At 43.8% G+C, this 19,934-nt stretch overlaps 1 protein-coding gene across 10 annotated transcripts in view; it reads left to right on the plus strand.

Moving 5' to 3' along the window:
* Window positions 1–19,934, plus strand: part of pcdh19 (protocadherin 19) — a 70,124-nt gene that overhangs the window by 36,440 nt on the left and 13,750 nt on the right. For 5 of the 10 annotated variants that reach the window (XM_050042665.1, XM_050042668.1, XM_050042671.1 and 2 more), the window contains exon 4: window positions 602–774. In XM_050042665.1, the coding sequence (XP_049898622.1) occupies window positions 602–774 (173 nt within the window). Of the gene's footprint in view, window positions 1–588; window positions 775–19,934 lie in introns of all 10 variants that reach the window. The other 5 variants (XM_050042664.1, XM_050042667.1, XM_050042670.1 and 2 more) reach the window with 1 other exon arrangement.

The raw sequence follows: 19,934 nt of genomic DNA on the forward strand, positions 1-19,934 counted from the left end.
CCCCCCCCACCCCACCCTCTTTATTGACTGTGAGCCCCAAACAAGACAGATGCTCAGTTTGTATGCTTCCAGCGTTTCCTACATCCATCTTCCTTCCAGGAATTCCTGATTACTGCAGTATTTGTTTGATTGTAGTGAGTGAGTGCCTCCTGTTTGCTCGATGCGATGTCCTTGAAGTCATTGCATCCATCCACAATGTCGCTGTCTGAGGCACCCCATAGCTGCTATCTGTGAAGTAAAAAAAAAAGAAAAAGTGCACTTAATCCAAAAAGGCTCTGAAGAGATTTAAACTTCCTTCTTATTTCATGGTTACTGCAAGCGTAGAAGCTGGATGAGGCTTTGTTCTTAGCAGAGGCGAAAGTATTTAACTACAGCGACAACAACAGAAAAAAGAAATCACTATTTCTGTTTTGCATTCATGGAAATAGACGACGTAAAAGGGCAAAGAATTCATAGAAAGGACAAAAAAGGGGACACGGAGAGAGAGACGGACAGCTCGTCACAAACCATCAGAGACGCGGGGACGAAGGAGAGCGTGTGAAAGAAGGTGATGTGACAGTTAATCAACATTTCCCTCTCCTCCCTCCTGGCCCCCATGTAGCACATCGACATTCAAGGACCTGGAGGGGAACAGTCTGAAGGACAGCGGCCACGAGGAGAGCGACCAGACCGACAGTGAACATGATGTCCAGAGAGGACACTATGTTGACACGGCTGTCAATGACGTGCTGAACATGACTGTCCCCCCCAATGTTTGCCAGCTGCCAGACCAAGGTAAGGAAATCTGTTGCTTGTACGTGAGTGTGTGCGCTGCTTGTGTGTGTGTGTGTGAGGAGGATAGCAACATCCTTTGGAGTCTCAAGATAAGACCAACGTGCATTCATGTGTGACTCTGTTTTTATGCCACGAGAGCACCTTATGAGGTGCATTATGCCCATTGCAGGCTTCAGATGTATGGACATCACCGTTTTTTCTTCTTTGTCTTTGATGTCCTGGAAGAGCAGCTAACGTGAAAGATCTCTGACAGCGAAGGCTACCCTTTGATACGGGCTTAGGCAACATTATTGACTGATAGTAGCCATGTCTGCTCTTGAAGTAGCGCCGACTTCAGATGTGCTTGAATGGCAGCAATTAGGCTCACAAAGGTAGAAGGTGGAAATCTACATATCTCCACGTGCCCTCATCCATTATTCAGCGGGATCATTTAGCAGGGAATTAATGTTGATGTTTCATTTCTGACTCACCGTTTAAAAAGACATCCACTTGGTTGGCAGAAGTCAGCGCAGGGGTCATGTTCGTTCTTAACTACTGCCAGTCAGACTGCGGAAGAGAGTGGGTCAGTAAGAGGGAGAGAGTGCAGGAGAGAGCTGTCTGGAGCAGACCGGGATGTTACTATATGCACCTGAGGGTATTTACCCAGCTCAAAGGTAACACAGCGTGCACAGGTGTAACAGCTCAGCAGAGCACGGGAGTTGGCGCGTGTGAAAATTGCAGACATTTTAGAAAGACCAGCATTAGCAATTTTACTCTGAGTGAGGTGGAAGCGCCGGACATTTTAGTTTAAAAGCACACTCCTGAGGATGGCTCTCACTGATATCACTCGCAGTATCTGAACTTACATTTGAGCTCTGCTCCAATTTGGGAACTTGTGCCAGATGTAGTTTTTTTCCCCTTCTCTCAGTTAACGTCGACATAATTTTGGTTCCTTTTTACTAACACTGCCCCAGTAAGGCTGTCGACTCCCTCTCAGTACTCGACTTTCTTCCTCCCCGGCTCATATAGGGAGGAAATTTTAATGAGCAGGAGATAGCGAAAAGGAATTCTAGTTTGTGAAAAGACATAAAGGAATGAAGAAATTATTTATCTATTTTTATCAGTGGACTGTGAAGTGTGTGGGTGTGGTTGGAGGAGCAGTAATAGACATGTGGGGCTCTTCCTTGTCTGGTCCCTGGCACGTTTCGCTAACCAGATGCTTCACTTGGAGCAATTTGGCTGTTGATGTTGTTTGACTGGGGAATAATAACATTAGGCAACATACACTTTATGATAATGGCGTCATACAAATGGATCTGCCTATATATTGTAATGACTGAGCTGCATACAGCTGACGTATAGAAGGTCAGGAAGTGCGGTGACCATTAGGATAAACTTGTACCAAGCGCCATCAGATGGTAATGAACAACGAAAAGTGAATTTGCTGACTATCGGTTGCCAGCTGTAATTACTTCACAACCACAAAAAAAAAAAAAATCCTGTGCCTTAAAAAATGCATGCTGACAGGTCTTCTAGTAGTGGGATCTCATTATTGGAGACAATTAGAAATGATGTACATGAGGAATATTACAAGTGGGGAGAGCTCTCTGAGGCAGTTCTTTTTTCATTAACACCACCAATGATTGTATCTGTTTCAGCAAAATGGATGCATGCCTCCTGAATGTGTAATGCAGCACCACATTGCTGGTAAACAGAACAAGAGGCTATTTCACAGTGCTGTCCGTTCTTTTTGACCAGAACGAATAGATGATAACAAAGTATCTGTTTGGAATTACAATTAGGCCGTTTGTTATTGGCTTTTTTTTTTCTTTTTTATTGCAGTTGGCTTCAGACTCACTTTTGGCCGGCAATTTCCCTCAGTAAGGACTTAACAAAATAGCCTCACTGGACACTTCCCAATCCATGTATCATTCGTTTTGTTTTATTTTCAATAGGAAATCCAGAATCAGAAAATGTAAAAACAATGAGCCCTGTTTAAACGATCTGAAGTGGCTGGCGTAAGAGCATCCTGCTTGTTAAATGTTGCAAATTATGGGCACAAAGTGATTAATCATAGGTGGTTTTTGAGCGTAACATGAATTCAACCAATGACAGTGTCAGGTACACCTACTACTACTACTACTACTACTACACCATAGGTCCTGCTATTTACATGGTGGTTTAGTCAAGTTGGAGAACCAAGTGGATTCCTGCTGAGAATAATTCAGTAAGAGCAGTAATGTGATGGCAGCAAATATCGTGCAATATTTAATCAGCAAAACTGTGACCCTGAAAGAGGTAACCGTTCTAAACCTTTAGCTTCTGAAATAATACAGTTAGCTGCTTCTCGTGCGTCTCTCTCATTAATGATCTCACCCAACCACAACCCAGTAGCAAACCTCTTTGTGTGTAACAAGCAGAGAGTAATCGTGTTGTAATCATATGTGGATGCATCTAATCTGAAGAATGTGCCCTTTAAATAGCTGGAAAATACAATGTATGTGACTTTAGACCAGGTTTTTGTCGGTGGTTTTGTTGATTTTGTTGTTTCTGCTGCCTCAAAATAGCCAACAATGCACCTGACCACACCTCATTTTCACAACTTCACGCCCATGTGCACACAGATGAGTGCAAGCTACTTACTTACTTTCTAGTCATCTGACCACAAGTCACATTCACAAACTGGTGGCTGAGGCTACCATACAAGGTGCCACCTGCTACTCTTGCATTGCTCAAAGATACCTCGACATGCAGACTGGAGGAGGATGCCAACTGTATCAATCTGATTCTAGCACTGACAGGCCGCTCTGTGCCAGCTGTATGAAAGGGCCGAATTCATTTTTTATTAATCCAACTAAAAAAACAAATTGCAGCTTGTGTTCTTTTGTCTTTTGTACTTTTAATTTCATGCACAATTCAAAAATAGGAAATAGAAAAAAGGAGCCACACACAGAATTTGATTCTGATGTTTAATGTGTCCGATTGTGTGACCATAAAGTGCCTGTCTTGCACTTGATAAACTTGCAGCAAAAACAGTTGGGCAGTGCGCTGCCTGATTTAATGTCATGAATTACAGCTGTTTTTTTCCTTCAACAAAGTTTCATGGGCAAAAAAACAAAGCTCAATTTGCACCCAGTATATCCTGTAACTCACTGTAAGCGTAGGAATGGGAACAGTTCTTTAATATCAGGGTGATTCAGTGATAGTTGTCAGCACATTCAGTGTTAAGAAATTATATAATAAAATGTTATGAAATGCAAAAAATGAACTGTTATTAGTTTATTTGGTGAACTTCAAATTCCAAAATGTACACAAATATAACCAGGGCTCACACTGCTGCCCACGGTCTCACTCACTGTATCCATGGCAACGTTATACTTTCTGTTTCTTCTAAAAGTTTATCTGTTCACACAAGTTCAGACTTTTAACGTGACATTTTCCAAAATACTTTGCTGAAAGAAAAAAGCCTTATACTGATATTTATCACACTAAATAAGGAAGCACCATCGCTCCATCGAGTGTATTTGCCACAGAGTGAGGCCATCAAATGCCACACACGAAGAAGTCAGCAACTTCCTGGTCACACAAATCAGACACATTAATTATCAAAATCAAATTTGGTCCGTGGTCCGTTTTCTCATTTTCTACTATCAACGTAATAAAAGGCATAAAATTGAAGTATGAAAAACAAGCTGTTACTAGTTTTTTTTGCGTTGGATTCGTAAATGAGTAAAAACGTAACGAATCGCTTTTAATTTTCCGATTTTGGTTTCTCTATTAAATGAGAAAAGAGCGGATGATCCGCGGCGGCGTCCCCTCCTCCTCCTCCCTTTGTTTTGAAAGTCAGTCAGCAGCAGTGGTCACACCAGAGAGTAATGAGAGGCTGTTCATAATTATTAAATGAATTGACCAAAGATCCTTACACGTGCAGAAATGTAATGACATAGCAAATGAAATCGTCCCTCCATTACCATCTCAACGGTCTAATTACACAGTTAAAGGGCATGGTGGGCTGACAGAGATGGGCAGATTCAGCATGGCGCACAGTCGAGTCTGTCTCTCCTGCTGTATGAGGATTCTACATCATCAGGGTTTTTTTTGTGGCGCTTCTCAGGAGAACACTAGCTTCCTCTTTTCCCTCCTTCATTTTCCTCTGTTCAAACTCACTTGAGGACAAAGGCAGAAATAGAACAGTCGAGGTTTGTATAATATGAGAGCCGCAGCGGTTGCAGTCGTGTGACGGCGTGGTTTCACTTTGAGCTCATCTGTCTTAATTGACAAAAAATGGACACTATCTGCGAGTGCTATTGAGTGAATGAAGGGAATTGTCAGGAAACAAATAGGCATGTTCACTAAACACCCCGCTGCTTAGATGTCTTCTGGGACTAACTCTGTTGTATGGCGCGCCTCTCCTGCCAGCTAAAGCAGAAAACAAGTTGAGAGACTGCAATTGCCAAAGGACAACAACACACACAAGCCGAGGATAGAAGAGCCTTGTTTTTTGTGTGTTTTTATTGTTCTGTTTTCTTGTGTTGATAAGTGCTGAGAACAAAAGGAAGCTGGAAGGGAGGGAAGGAGGAAGGGTTAAACTCTCGGGCTTTTACAGTGCAAATGTTTGCCGTTCCCAGTGCCATGTAAAGGTGTTGTTTGCCCAGGAGACAAGCCGTTACCTTTACACAAAGACCCCACATCTCCATCATGTCGTGGGGCTTTCATGTGGGAATGCTATTGTATGACGAGATGCAGCTGCTAACTAGCCCAGCTCTGAATCACAGTGGGCTTCTTTCCCCCCTCTCTGTATCAGTTTGGGAGTTTGATATTTTGGCTTTTGTCCATCGGTGTTCTTCGGCGATGCGGTCTCAGACAGCGGCCGTTCATTATTCCTGCACCAGCCAACACCAAGGTAACTTTCAGTGAAGTGCTTGTGGAGAGATTTTAGACTTAAATCTGAGCGAATGCCTCTTTGTTGAATCCCTGCCAAGAGTCTAAAGAGGCGTGTGTGCTCTTTTTGAAAACCTGACCTGAAATATCCTCACCCAGTGGATTAGATTAGGGAAGTATCTGAAGAACAAATTACATTAAATCTCTTAAAATCTATAAAGGAAGGGCTATCTTTAACATGTAATGGCTCCGTCGTATCTGCCAGTAGAATAATAACGGATGATATCGCTGTAACTATAAACTGAGAAGAAGGGGAGCTATATAAAATGAATTCGTCTTTATCTTTATAGGCATGTCTGTGAAGTTAGGGGGGGATTTGGTTGAAGTGTGCGACATGCTAGCTTTGGCTCTGTAGAACCATTAGTGTCAAGGGAGAAGCGAGGGAACAGACTCCGAGGGGGCTGGTGACAAAGAGAGCTAAATCTATTTTTTTTTTTTTTCGACTTCCTTTGATTGTCATAGCTCACACTTTAATTCCTCCCGGATATGGATGAGCCATGGTTTTTAAGGATTTAGATTCATGTATTGTTAAATCGCTCGAGTTATCTCTGCGGGAGGGAAAGGAGGGGAGCACGGTGTTACTTCATCATGTCCGATGTGTGAGTTTAGAGGTTTGTGGTCTTCGTTTTGGAATTGTTTCCAGGTCAATGTGTAAGTGCTCTTCCAAAAACAAAAAAAAGCCCTTTCTCTTGGCTTATTAGACTCAAAGGGATCCAAGACTGCTCAATTAGCCAGAACAGGGAACAGGCCTCTTTTATTTCTGACATATTCCTCGGCCTCCACCTCTGGAGAATATCTCTCATCTATCTGTTAGCTCCCTGTGGGTGTGTGCCTGAAGCTGGAGCCCAGGAATGGAAGCCCCCTACGTGGGACGCAGACTTCGCCATATTCCCTTCTTCCATCAGCAGATCCGCAGGGTTTCACTGTTCCTAATTGATTTCAGCCCCCACCACCATCGCCGCCGCCGCCGCCGCCACCTTTTCTCTCTCTCCCTCCCTCCATATGTCTTTCTGTCTTCTGTTTCCATCGACTGACTGCAAACATCTCCAACCCACATCTCCCAACTTTGTGCCAGTCAAGCACTTCCCTTCCCCTGTTGAATTAAAGAAAGAGTAAAGGCACCTCACATGTTTTTCCGCTGCAAACTTGCCCTAAATTCAACACGGGAACATTTCTAGTTTGCAGTTCTCTGATCTACTAACGAAAATGCTGACAGGTGTCAGAATCAGGAAGGCAACAGGAACAGGGCTGTGCTGACAACACGAGAGAGAGGAGAGAGGAGGAGAGAGAGTGTGTGTGTGAGGGAGACAGAGATGGAGAGATGAGCTGAGAGTCTAGTAAGCAGTCTTAGCGAGGGGAAAATAAAAAAAAGAGGAAAGGAGGAAACAATGTCTGTGACAGGTAGGAGTGATTTTTTTCCCTCTCACTCTGAGATAACTCTGTGAACGTGCCAGAGGATTTGACTGATTCTCAAACAACATTTGATTGAATTAAGCGCCAAAACCCTCCTTGTGATTCGGGCTGGTGACAACACATGTTGCGTTATGATATTTTATGATTAGATTAACATACAAACTCCATACTGGGACCATCCATTTTGATTTGGATTTGCCTAATCTAATGTGTAACCCATGGTGGAGGTAAAATGGCTGACAGTGACAAAGAGCTCAGTGCAATACAAGCATTAAGGAAGATAGAGTGCACACACACATACACACACGCACGCACACACTGCAGGCTCAAACACACCAGAGACTGCTTGCTAGCAGGTGTAGTGAAGTCTGTAATGAACAACCAAGATGCAGATTTTGCCTCGGAGATGTAGAGACTTGAGGAAGTACTGTATAAGGAAATAAAATGTCATTTCAAGCTGAGTCCATCTGTGCTCATCTCTTTTATCGTGCTTACATCGCTCAATGAAACTGTGTGACTCAGTGAGCTCTCCGGCTCTGTCTTATTGAAATTACACCTCATATAATAAAAAAAAGAGCTGACCGATATTGATTTTGCCCCTGGTAAGATATACCTCTAACACTTAGAGGGACGATGTGGATTTTTTTGCGCATCTCACTGAGTAAAGCGAGCCAGTTTCTGCACAAACTACACTGCTTTTATGTCTGTGCTAAATTAAAATAATTGGCCGTGGCCTCTTGGTAGTATTTGTTTGCAGTACTTGCATAAGTAAACCAACAAAATTCTTTAAAAATAAATCTTATGTGAGCCCATCCCTTTAGTTCTTTGGCTAATTCCACCAGGGAATAAGTTAAGAGATGTGAAGAAGCGCTTAAACAAACTTGACATGTTTTGATTCTGCTAAGTTTTTACAAGCATCGCCTCTAGCTTGCTCTTCCCCAACTGCACACAAGCAAAAAATGCATGCTAGAGGTCTTCTTCTCCAGCCCCAGACTGAAAACATATGTTATAATACTATAATGGCATCCCCTGAACCCTCATTCTGCCAAAGCTCTCCTGAATATACCCAGTGTATTTAATCAGCTCAAGAGGGGACTGCTTATCTCTCTGCACTTGTCATGGATAGCGTATTGAACATATCAGAGAGAGAAATGGGAATAGTTCATTATTTTCTAGGGCTCACAATGAGCCTGATGTATCTCATTGCAGGCCCTCCACTGACAGCTCATTTTCTAGACAATCCTGGCATTCAGTTCACAACGCGGCAGGGCAAGAGAGAGAGAGAGAGAGAGGAAACACAGAGACGGAGAGAAAATAGGGCTCCGGATCTCCATTGCTTATTCATGACGCTGTGGCATGCTAGGTGTGTTAATAATCTCCGCAGAAACCAAGTGAATCACAGTTGTTTGTTGAACACCTAGCCAAGCTGGGCCCCAATCGACAGCAGATGGGAAAACAGGGGGATCAGGATGATCCCAGACAGAGGGAGGGAGATTAAGAACAGGTAATGTGCTGAAGTTGATGGGGGCCGAGTGTGTATTAAAGCAAGAGGAGAAAGTACCTGAATTTTAAATCTTGTCTGAGAGTGTGAGTACACAGTATGTGGAGTTTGTGTGTGTGTGTGTATGGCTGCGAGTGTGTGTCTTTAAAGGTTAATCAGAGAGGGGAGGGGTGGAAGAGGAAGAGGGAAAGAGGGAGGGAGATAAAGAGATGGCACATGAGAGAAATACTATAGAAAGGTGGAAATAGAGTGAAATTCAAGTAGCAGAGCTGTAGAGTTGTCTCCGGTCTACTTGCCTTTTGTGGCTCCGATTGATTCCAGTTCTTGTCTGAAGAACCGAGGCAGCGGCCATTTTTCCTAACCAGGCTGTCGTGATTTTAATTCTTTGGGGTCACTGCGTGGACACGACCCTTTACCCACTGCAACACAAAGCAAGTAATGAGACTGGGGGGGTGATAAAGACAGCTGTATGGTGAAGAGGACTGCAGCCTCATTTGTGCTGAAATCATCCACACGTTACAAATGTGTGTCACTTTTATTTCTAACAATTATTTGTTAATCTTAAAAGGATAACTTAAAAAACCACTAGCACACACTAACGTCTGGATTTTTTCCTGTCTTTTTTTATTTATTTAACCAGAAAAATCTCTTGAGATTAAAAATCTCATTTTCAAGAGTGTCCTGGTCGAGACAGGCAGCAACAGAAGTTACAGACAGACAACATAACAAAATACAGAATAAAAATGTAAAGCTCTAAGACAAGCAATATGGAACACAGAATAAGATTACTATGAAGAAAAGCCAAAAAGCATGTTAACATATACTAGAAGTCAACCATAAAAACGCAAAAAAGGGCAACTACACATGATTACAAAGACCAGCCAAGATGTAGACACTGACATATAGAAGATTTTGTACAAAAATCCTGCAACACTGCTTTGAGACGCAACTTTAAGTCCAACTTAAAGTCCTTCTGCACAAGATTCCACATAGAAGGAGCTGCATACATAAGTGCTCGCTTCAGTGGCAAAGGTTACAATCGACACTCACCCCCAGGGCAAATGACTCTGCAGTAGTCACAGGCATTTATCGGCTCCAGCTCCAGTCGACTCTAATCGGCAGCAATAGAAATACAACACAGAGCAGGACGTGCTTATTTTGGCCCCTTTTCTTCGCAATGCAGTGCAGGCTGCCACAAAGTACCGCTCGTCTCCATACAATCAGCACCTGAACATTATTTAGAATTAGTCTGCACTGAGTTTGAAAGAGAGACTGAGTAAGTAGATACAAAAAGAAATAACCACCATAACTTTTTCACTCGCCTCCATGCACTTTCTACTGTTTACTAACCTGTTCTCCAGCATGTCTGTGATGTTCCAAGGGACACGGAAAAAAAACTGAAGGGCATACTCATGTACTGCAGAGACCTGTACATGTTTCTGGTCTACTGGCAATGGGAAAGGAGTCCATCACTTATTTTTATCGGGTCTTTCTGTGTTTAAAAGAGCCACATATACGTGCTACACAGTGTTGGAAACGGAATCTCATTGGCTACAATCCTAAATGACTGACTTGTTGATAGCCAATAAGAGCTCTTTCTACCACAGCTGCAAAGGTGTATGACGCAGCCTTTCACACTGGTAGCATGTTTTACTCCAGGGCGTCCTGGGGTGAAAACTAGAGAAACTTTTGAAGCCGGCAAGGTAGCAAACAAGCATGTCCAACAGCATGGTGCAGGCAGAAGAGAAAACATTGTCTGTGTCGGTGGTAGTGCGGCTTTTTGTTTGTCTGTTTCCTGCTCAGGGACCACAGGTGTATATTAGCTTATAGCTAACTCTGGCAGGGCTAAGAATCTGTGTATTCAAGAAATAAAGAAATTAATACATATACGTCACCTACATCACCTCCACCTCCACATTTAGCCGTTTAGAAATCATATATCTTTAATGGGATGAGGATCTTGCACCTCCAGTTTGATGCGGGCTTGCTGCCATAGATTCTAATCTGAACACAGTTTACATTTAACAGTAATAATCTTCTCTTCGTGTGATGTAAATTCAACATAATGAGAGGTTAACAAAGCCTCCTCCTCCACTGTGTTCTTTATTATACGTCCTTCCCACCCACAAAGACTGCGAGTGCAGAGGATGTCTCAGGCAGCCATATCATGACGGGGAAGCCGAGGCAAATTATTTCTCCTTCAGAGATGCTGATACATTCGATGTGTTGCTGCATGTCTGCTGAAATTTCACATGTGAAATAACAATGAAACCAGGCCACTAACTCCAATATACTGAAATTATGCAGTAGTGAATTACATTACTGTCTCCCTGGTAATTTAATCACACCAACATTGTGTCTTTTAGCACTTCATTCCCAGCACTCGGACATCCTAATATCTCCGAGTTTAAGTGGAAATGAGGATGCCTGATGACTGTACTAAAACTCTGATGTCTGCTGGTCAGCTGAGGGAAAGATTTCTATAGCACTGCCGGGGAATGTGTCCCCGACTGATTAGCCATTGTTGTCTGTCTTGTCAAGAATGTAATTTGCGTGCGTGCAAGCTGGCCACCAGAACCGCTCTGCCCCGAGGACAGAAAGCAGCAGATAGTATAACTCCAGACCCGATCCTGATGCTGTGGTGACAACTTTCCTCTCAAGAGCCCCTAATACGCCTTTACAAAAAGCATTTCTTACCACAGCCTTGTCGCTGAAATGGTATGACTATAGACTGATACCATGTGGAGTAAACAACCTGATGAGGACATACTATACACATAGACTGACTCAAAGGAGCCTCAGTGTGTGGCTGGAAGTGGCCAGGATAGTCACAGAGTGACTGCCAAAGCAAGGCTTGTATTACAGGGATCCCAGGATATCAGACACCAGGCGGCCTGTGCTCCCTCCAGGCAGGGCAGAGTCTGGCAGCTGGCCCGTAGCCCAGATAGCTATAATCAGCTCCATTACCTGTAGCACTGACTCCCATTTATGAGCCCTCATAGTGGAACCATGGCTATACTGCAGGGATTAAGGATGCTGTGGAAATTTAAGAAAAGTACAAATAGCATGCAGTTGCACATGCTATAGCTACACCTGCTTCAGACACACAAACACACACAGGGATGATTCGTAGCTGTGCGCCACACAAACGTGTAGTGAATGGGGAGAGATTTTCTGGGCATTATGTGTCTTGGCACGAGGCATTTGTTTTATCTTCTCCCTCTGTGAAAGGAAAGATTAAGAATATACTCTGCTCTGTTTAAGGGGAAAATCAGCTGTCTTCTGACAAGTACATTGTAGCCCGCAGTTTTCTGTCCAGAATACAAAGAGACATTTATCACTGCAGCTGGGGTAACGGAGGAAGAGCGAGAAGGAGGAGGGGGGGGGGTCTCCTCTGCTGCAGCAATGTGCATTTCTTTTTTTAACCCCTATTACTTCCTTTCTGTGGGAAAAAACACTATACCTCCATCCTCTTTAATCCATTAGAGATTTCCTGCATTCTGTTTTTCTCTCATTTCATTGTCTCCCCCAATGCCTTTGTCATCTCCCTTTTATCTTGGTTCTCATCACCTTGTTTCTCCTGACAACATTATAACTCAGATGGAATATATAGCGGGAATATGTAAAGTTATGTCGTCCTCCTCAGTTGTGGCAACAAAAGGTTACTACCTCAGGCGTACTTCTGTAATATTTCCATATTCTGTCCTCCTCATGTATATTCAGTGGGAGTGATTTATTCTGTAACATTTTATAGCCGTTGAAATGCTGAATTTCTCCCTCTGAGAGGCTGCATATGCTGTGAAACATGGCATGGCAGAATGTGCTCTTTGGATTTGTACTCGGCAGAAGTTAAACAGAGGTTAAAGAGAAGTCGTCCAAACCACCTCTATCATTACTATCTTTCATTCACCAATTAGTGTCAGTGATCCCTCGCTGTCCCCTAGATGACCTTGCAGGGGATGAGCTCACTATGTTGTAATTCAACATTTTGAGTAGGTCTCAACAGGGGGAGGCACGTTTTGGCTGCCAGTGACCCAGATTATAAACTATTGATGAGAGAGTGAAGGCGCAGTAACAGAGAGGAGGGACCCGTTGAGGTGTGTGTGGACCCAGGGAACACCTCCTCCCTCGACCTTCTTGTGGCCACCAGTCTCCGCAAGACTAGGCTTGGATTTTGTCTTTCAACACGTCTTCATATTCGAGACCCTCCCCAGTCTTTGAGACCTCTGTCCTTATGCAGTGGATTAACAGGCGCACTAGTGATTCAGATAACGGAAACACGTATTGCTACAGAGTTTATCTGAGGCCAGCTTTACTCCAAATGACTTTTCAAGCAGTTTCTCTGTGACAGACACATTTCAAATGTCGGAATTAAATCAGGAGAATTTTACCTCAGTTGGTGAGCCCTACCGTGACCTTGATCATTTGGTGTAAGGTCAGTCTTTATGTCAAGTTTTGTCAAGTTCGATGACATGACAGCCACAGCTGAGCTCTCTCCAGCACCAACAAGAAGCAGCACAACAGGTAGACAGTAAACATGGAGGGGACTGCAGGGAGGCGCAAGAACGTCAACAAGTCTCGGTTTCTGGAACTCTGGGGGTTTGTGACCAGGAGTCGGTGTTTAATTCATCGTGTATCTGATCCATCAACCAGCAATCATTTTAGTTCGTCCATCCATCTATTTTCGTAACTGCCTATCCTCTTGAGGGTTGCGGGGGGGCTGGAGCCTATCCCAGCTGACATTGGGTGAGAGGCAGGGTACACCCTGGACAGGTCACCAGACTATCACAGGGCTGACACATAGAGACAGACAACCATTCACACTCACATTCACACCTACGGACAATTTAGAGTCTCCAATTAACCTGCATGTCTTTGGACTGTGGGAGGAAGACGGAGTACCTGGAGAACACCCATGCTGACCCGGGGAGAACATGCAAACCTCCTGGGATTAAACCAGGAACCCTCTTGCTGTGAGGCGACAGTGCTAACCACTACACCACTGTAATTTTAGTGAGAAATCTCGATTTTTGAAGAGCTGAGACAACAAATACAAATGTGACGTTTGTGCCCAAATGCAGTTTATCCTCTTTGGATTATAATGATGCAGAATTGACAGGAATACTTTAAACTTATGGCACCTTTTATCTTGTGTTTCTGGAGTTATGTGTTTTAGGGCAGTCGTTTCTAACTGGTCCAGCCTTGGGGTCCAGATTTCTCCTTAGTCATTAGTTCAAGGTCCACACTAATACATTTAGCGTCATACTTGCATTTGGCCACGTCGTCAAGCTAGTTTGCTGTCTCTGTTAAAGGAGCTATATGTAAGAAATCTAAAGCAAACAGTCGTAAAATCGTCCTAATATGTCACAGAGACTAAGGAATAATGTTCATATAACATACTGATCTCACCGACAACAATAGTACAGCCACAATATTCGCATTTGAAAAAATATTTTACGGTCCGCAAATCATGTTTATGTTTTGAATTTGTGTTTTGGCCTGTTGCGCCACCCACCGCCGTCTACCAGTCACACAGTCAGTAGAGTCTCAGCATCAGTTACAGTTACGACTGAGCTACAGCAGCACGGCAAGCAGCATTAGCAGTGTCCCAGTACATAGCATTAGCAGCCGGCTCGTCCTCAGCTGTATCCCGGCAGCAGCGTTAGCAGCAGAGAAGCTGGACTTGCTCGAACAGTCCACTGGAAAACCAAAGATCAAGGACGCGGCGACGCAGCCCTGCCACGGCAGCCGCCCGTGGGCAAGCAAATCAGTCTCCAGCGTGCCGCTGTCCAACAACCTCGAATCTGTAGGGGAGGGGGGGCGGACACGACTCGCGGCAGTATTTTGAATTTGAGTGCAGTAACCGTTTTGGCCACATTCTTACATACAGCGCCTTTAAATAGCTGTCCGTTAGTCACTCAGTTTATAGCAGGAAACTGCACCTAAAAATAAATGCTCTGTGCCAGAAATTCACTGTACCTGAAAACAAAGTATGTTCTTTACAAACCTGACACGTTTGTGAGTCACTTGTGGTCCATTCAGAATGGACCCATGACCTACTTTTGGACCGGGACCCACCAGTTGGGAACCACTGTCTTATGGGACAGTTAAGGAATTGTTAATATGTCATATTTGCTAAAGGCAGTTTGGTGTAGTATTTTGCACCAGGAGCAGGATGGGAAATAATCTCAAAAGGAATCTAGTTGTAGTCTTTGAAGTAGTGATTGTGCGAGATTTACAGTTTTTGCAAAATGTTATAGTGTGTGATTAAAACCTCACGTTGCCTTTAGATGTGAGCGGGTCGTCTAGTATATGTGCATTAGTTCAGTTTCAAGATCAAAATTGCAACATACCTAACCTGTACACCACATTGAGTCAACTATTCAATGTGAATAACTGTTATTCACACACTGCAGTCGTATTGCTGCTTGTTTTGACTCTGTTCGTATGTGTGAAAAGGTCAAGAGCCGAACAGGACGCAGAGTGGTGTTTCTGCATCGTGGCGTAGCTGGTGGTGGTGGATAATCAAATTAAAGTTCATCAACATTAAAAACATTATTCACAAAGGCCCTCCGATTGTGTATTGTTCTGCTAATAAGATGTTTCCTTTAGGCTACCACTCATCTTTCTGGGCATTAAGCTAATTATCATACCACATTATGTAAAATCAGGTTAGTGTGAACCATGTAAATGCTACAGCAACTCTTACATTAATCTGCTTATTGAGAGTATAAGGTTAGAGTTTGTGCGCAGTGTTCAGGAAGCAACTTGTGGTGCATTCCAGGAGACTTCACTGGTGCTGCCTTCATGTATAATTGACCGCGGGACAGAAATCACTCAATGGATGCATCTTGCACACAGAATGCGACTTTTCAAACCCCACTGTCCCCCTCCTCCTTAAAGGGGAGGATAAAAGGTAATGGGAGAGGTCGGCTGTTAACTTTAATGGCAGACAGGAAAGTCTCAGAATGCTCTTTTTAATGATGTGCCCGCTCTCATGCAGTCCTCGTTAAAGATGAGGCCAGAATGCGTGCAGAGGACAGGGAGGGAACTGTGGCCAGACCCCCCCCTCAACATCTGTAAGATCTGCAGTGGAGGGAGGGGGGCTCCTTTGTGTGTTCTTCGGCACATCGGAGGAACCCTGCGCTCCTTCTATATTCAGCTCACATTAGCATCAGAAAATAAATAAAGCAAGCAATCAGGCCGTGACCTCTTATATCCACAGTGCTCCCATCCCCCCACGTGACCTCTTATATCCACAGTGCTCCCATCCCCCCACCCTCCCTCCTCCTCCACCTCCTCCGCCTCCTCCGCTGCGCACTACGTAGGTTTAACTAGCTTGGATTTGCAACTGAATGTCAAGCCTGGTGTTTGGCTTTACCACAGGGCAGGTTGTTCCTCAGCTGTCTCCAGAGAAAAGGGAACTCAAGGATCGAGAGGAGCGAGGGGAATTGGATCTTTGACACCTGTCACTTCCACTCTGCTGCACCTTGCTCCCTCGCCACACATAAGGACTTTTCATGTCACAGCTCAGCATGTTATCATGAGCGGGCACAGGGCCTGAGAAATCCAATTACTACCACTGTGTCAGACCCCTGCCATCATCCTTATGTATGCTATAGTCATGTTCCTCAAATCAGAAAAGATGTGCCTATTAGTTCCTTCTCTTTTCTTCAGATCGGTCTTCCACCTCCATTTCAATCTGTGTGTCTTAGATACGAGCTGCAGCTCCTCTCGTGGACTGCCTCACCGCTGACAATCCTCTATATAGTGCAGCTCCGGCTGGTGGGTGGCTAATGCTACGGACTTTGGTTCTGACTGTCTGATATTAAGTGGTATCATGGTGCAGACCTCACTGTGGTGAATAATGGAGAACCTGGGAGAGAGTCAGCATGCCTCCCAGATGCCAAACTGAATGGCCTTTGTGACAGGGAAATAGATAATGATAGAAAGTGTTAGAGAGGCCTCCCTCTTGCTTTCCTCTGCCCAGTAGGTGTAAATCTAATGCATCTCCACGCAGCGAGGGCCTCGCCATGTTTGCCTTATTCCTTTCATACGCCTCTCGTCTCTGAGTGACACTGTCAATCTGCTTCAGTAGAAAGCACGGGGGAGCGTCTATTCATACCGTGATTGTGGCCCACCTCCTCTTACTATATATGTTCCTGCATGCTGGGCTCAACCTGCCCATCACACTGCATACCACCACACTCACCACGTTACAGTGTCCTACTTCTGGAGGTTGTTAAAATTGTCGTGAAAAGGAAGGCAAAAAAAAAAAAAACAGAAAATGAGAGAGAGTGGGAACCATGCTGGTGCTTTTGCGACAAGATAAAATGGAATATAAAACACATAGTCCTGGCTGACACAAAGTGAACATGACTGAATGAGAAGCCACATTATATTAATTATGTAAGGCCACTCTTTTTGAGGCAAAGCTGAAGCTCGCAGAGACAGACAGAGAGAGGAAGAGAGAGGGAGCAAATCCTAAGATATTGGTATGCTGCCTGGTCGTTGGGAGCCGGACACATTGACAGGAGCTGAAGTATTGTGTTTATTTCAGATGGGTAATAGAAATAGCACTTGAGGAAGGGGAAAGTAATCTAAAAGGAAAACTATGAGAAATGTCTCTTTATGGCAAATGTGAGGATATAATGGTTTCTTACTCTGGGATTGTTTATGGGATATAGATTGTTCAGAAGCATTAGATCATAAATCTGTTTCCCCACATTTGATTAGTTGTGATTTTTTGACTGTCGGGATGAGAACTTGGCTTCACAAATAGGAACCTCGGTGTCGGCGAAACATCTTTAATTTGTAACGGACCTCTCGTTTATTAAGGGAAAGCTCCGTGCCACACAAACCATTGTTTTCCATCATCCAGTATTATATTTCCCTGACATCTGCAGTTTGTGTTTTCTCTCCTGCCCGTTAGAACTGCTGAAAACTTACATTTAATATAGTGTGATAGGGATTTATTCCAGCTGACAACACCTATAGATTCAGTTAAGAGTTGTCTAATTGTCACTCCTTGTTTACATGTTAAAGGGACACTTTGGATTTGCTGATGTGTGGTTTTATGCAGCACTTATCCACAGTCCAGAGTGCCGAAACAGAAGCTAAGCAGTGTAAGCAAAATGTATTTTAGCCACCTAAAAAAAAGTTTCATTGAATATTGAGAGTATTTTCACAGCTTTACCTCTCTGTCAGACAGCCCATGCCGATGTGGAAGCCCTCAACTGCTTCAGTTCCCCATCTATGCTCTCATCAAAGCCGCCAGACCTCATTAACAAAAACAGTAATTTTGGGATGCTGAACAAAGGACCTGTTGGTCTAACGCTGCCTCGATCAGTTAATTAGTTTGTGTTACCGTGTGACTTCTGTGAATCCTGACTAACGTCAGTAACACAATAACACAAACAAACAAACTGGTTGAGGCAGCCGTAGACCAGCAGCTCCCGTGTTCAGTGATGTTAAATCACAGTTTTTCTCAATGGAGTCTGGCTTTGAAGAGAGCAATATAACGGCTTTAAGCGGGATTTATACTTATGCGTCAGCTCTGCGCACAGCCTACGCATGTGGCCTACGTCGTTGAGAGCATTTATACTTGTGCGGTGGTGTGTCTGTGTCATTCTGCAGTTACACCTCCAAACCACTATTTGGCAACAGAGGTTTCTGTGAAGTGCTGTAAAGTTGAGTTGATTCAAAACACACATTAAACACACATCAAACATGGCTTAATAGAAACAGTTTCAAACACAAGTACACAAATCAGCTTCACTATAACTCACAGCATTCACATGCTAATGTCTTTAGCACAAGCCTATGGCGTTTTACATTGTATAAATTAGCCTAACTGCTAGCGGACTTTTCCTCTACTCATATGAAACCAAGGGCAACAACAACATTTAACAAAGGTAACGGCACACAATCCGGCTCCATTACAACTCACAAGGGTCACCTAAAAAAACAGCTGTCTTGTTTTCCAAACAAATATAACATGCTAACGTTATTAGCACAAGCCTATGGCATTTTACATTCTATAAAACGTTATTAGCACAAGCCTATGGCATTTTACATTCTATAAATTAGCCTAGCGATGAGCAGAGATTTCCTCTGCTCATATGAAGCCAGGATAAATCACACACAAGACTTAAAATGCTATTTTCTGGAGGCTTTATTGTCTTCACAATTTATCTTTTCTTATCTGTGAAATTAAAGTAAATTAAGGTTTTGTTTCCACTGAGGGAAATGGTTTCAGCTTACAAGAATGAACAGGAGGTCTGCGTCAACGCGACATGTAGTAACATTTCTAAGGCGGTGCATGACAGGCTACGGCGTAGGGTACAGCGTCCATTCAACACAGAAGTATAAAGGTATAGTACTTAATATATTGTCAGTATATTGCACACTTACACTGATATTGATTTTTTTGTTTAGGTAGCTAAAATACATTTTGCTGCTGCCCCCCCTCCACAGCTGTATATTGCTTAGCTTCCGTGTCGGACTCCTGTCTGCTTCTCCAAACACTGACTATGAATAAGTACTTCATACAGCCTCACTTTAAAAGATTCAAATGATCCCTTTAAACAAAATGACCTCACCTGACATTAGCACTGTTTTGCTCCTCACAGTTTCAGTGATTTCAGTCCATAGCTCCGCCATCCCTAAGCCAACGTCTCCTCTCCGCCACTGCTCCCCGTATAGCTTTCCTCTACCCCCACCCAACCCCAATCACAGATGTAATTTAAGAGTCTGTTTCTGTCCCCCTTGCTTCTCCCAGACTCAAGGGTTTAGGAGCAAATTAGCTTGCTAGCTCGGTCAAGCTTAAACACAGAAATGCTGCGTTTGTGCCAGTGTATTTAAAGATGTCCTCTGCCGATGCATTGTTGAGGAAACGAGCCAAGCAGACAGAGGCAGGCGGGCAGGCAGGCGGGCGGTCTGGCCGGCTGGCACGGTGGAGTGGGCAGGTCTGCGACTGGGACGCCAGCGGCCTGCTGTGCAGAGTTTTGGGAGTGCATTGTATTGTTGCCGCGGGCCTGGGGCGCCAGAACACAGGTTAATTCGAAGCTCATCATTAGAAGGGCAATTTGGACGCTGAGAATTGACAAGGGTGACATTTGCTGTGTCATTACAGTGAAGTACATCACAGCACAGCACAACACAATGCCGCTTCTACCGTGATCAAAAACAAATACAAAGCTGTCAATATTCGAATCTGTGACAGTATCTGTGTGTCGCTGCAGGAAAGCAACGAGATAATATGAAAGACTCAAAGATATCCTGTTTTATATTAATGAGACAAATCATTTCAAAGCTTTATTGTATA

Source organism: Epinephelus moara, chromosome 4 (genome assembly GCF_006386435.1).
Source record: "Epinephelus moara isolate mb chromosome 4, YSFRI_EMoa_1.0, whole genome shotgun sequence".
Lineage (NCBI taxonomy): Eukaryota > Metazoa > Chordata > Actinopteri > Perciformes > Serranidae > Epinephelus > Epinephelus moara.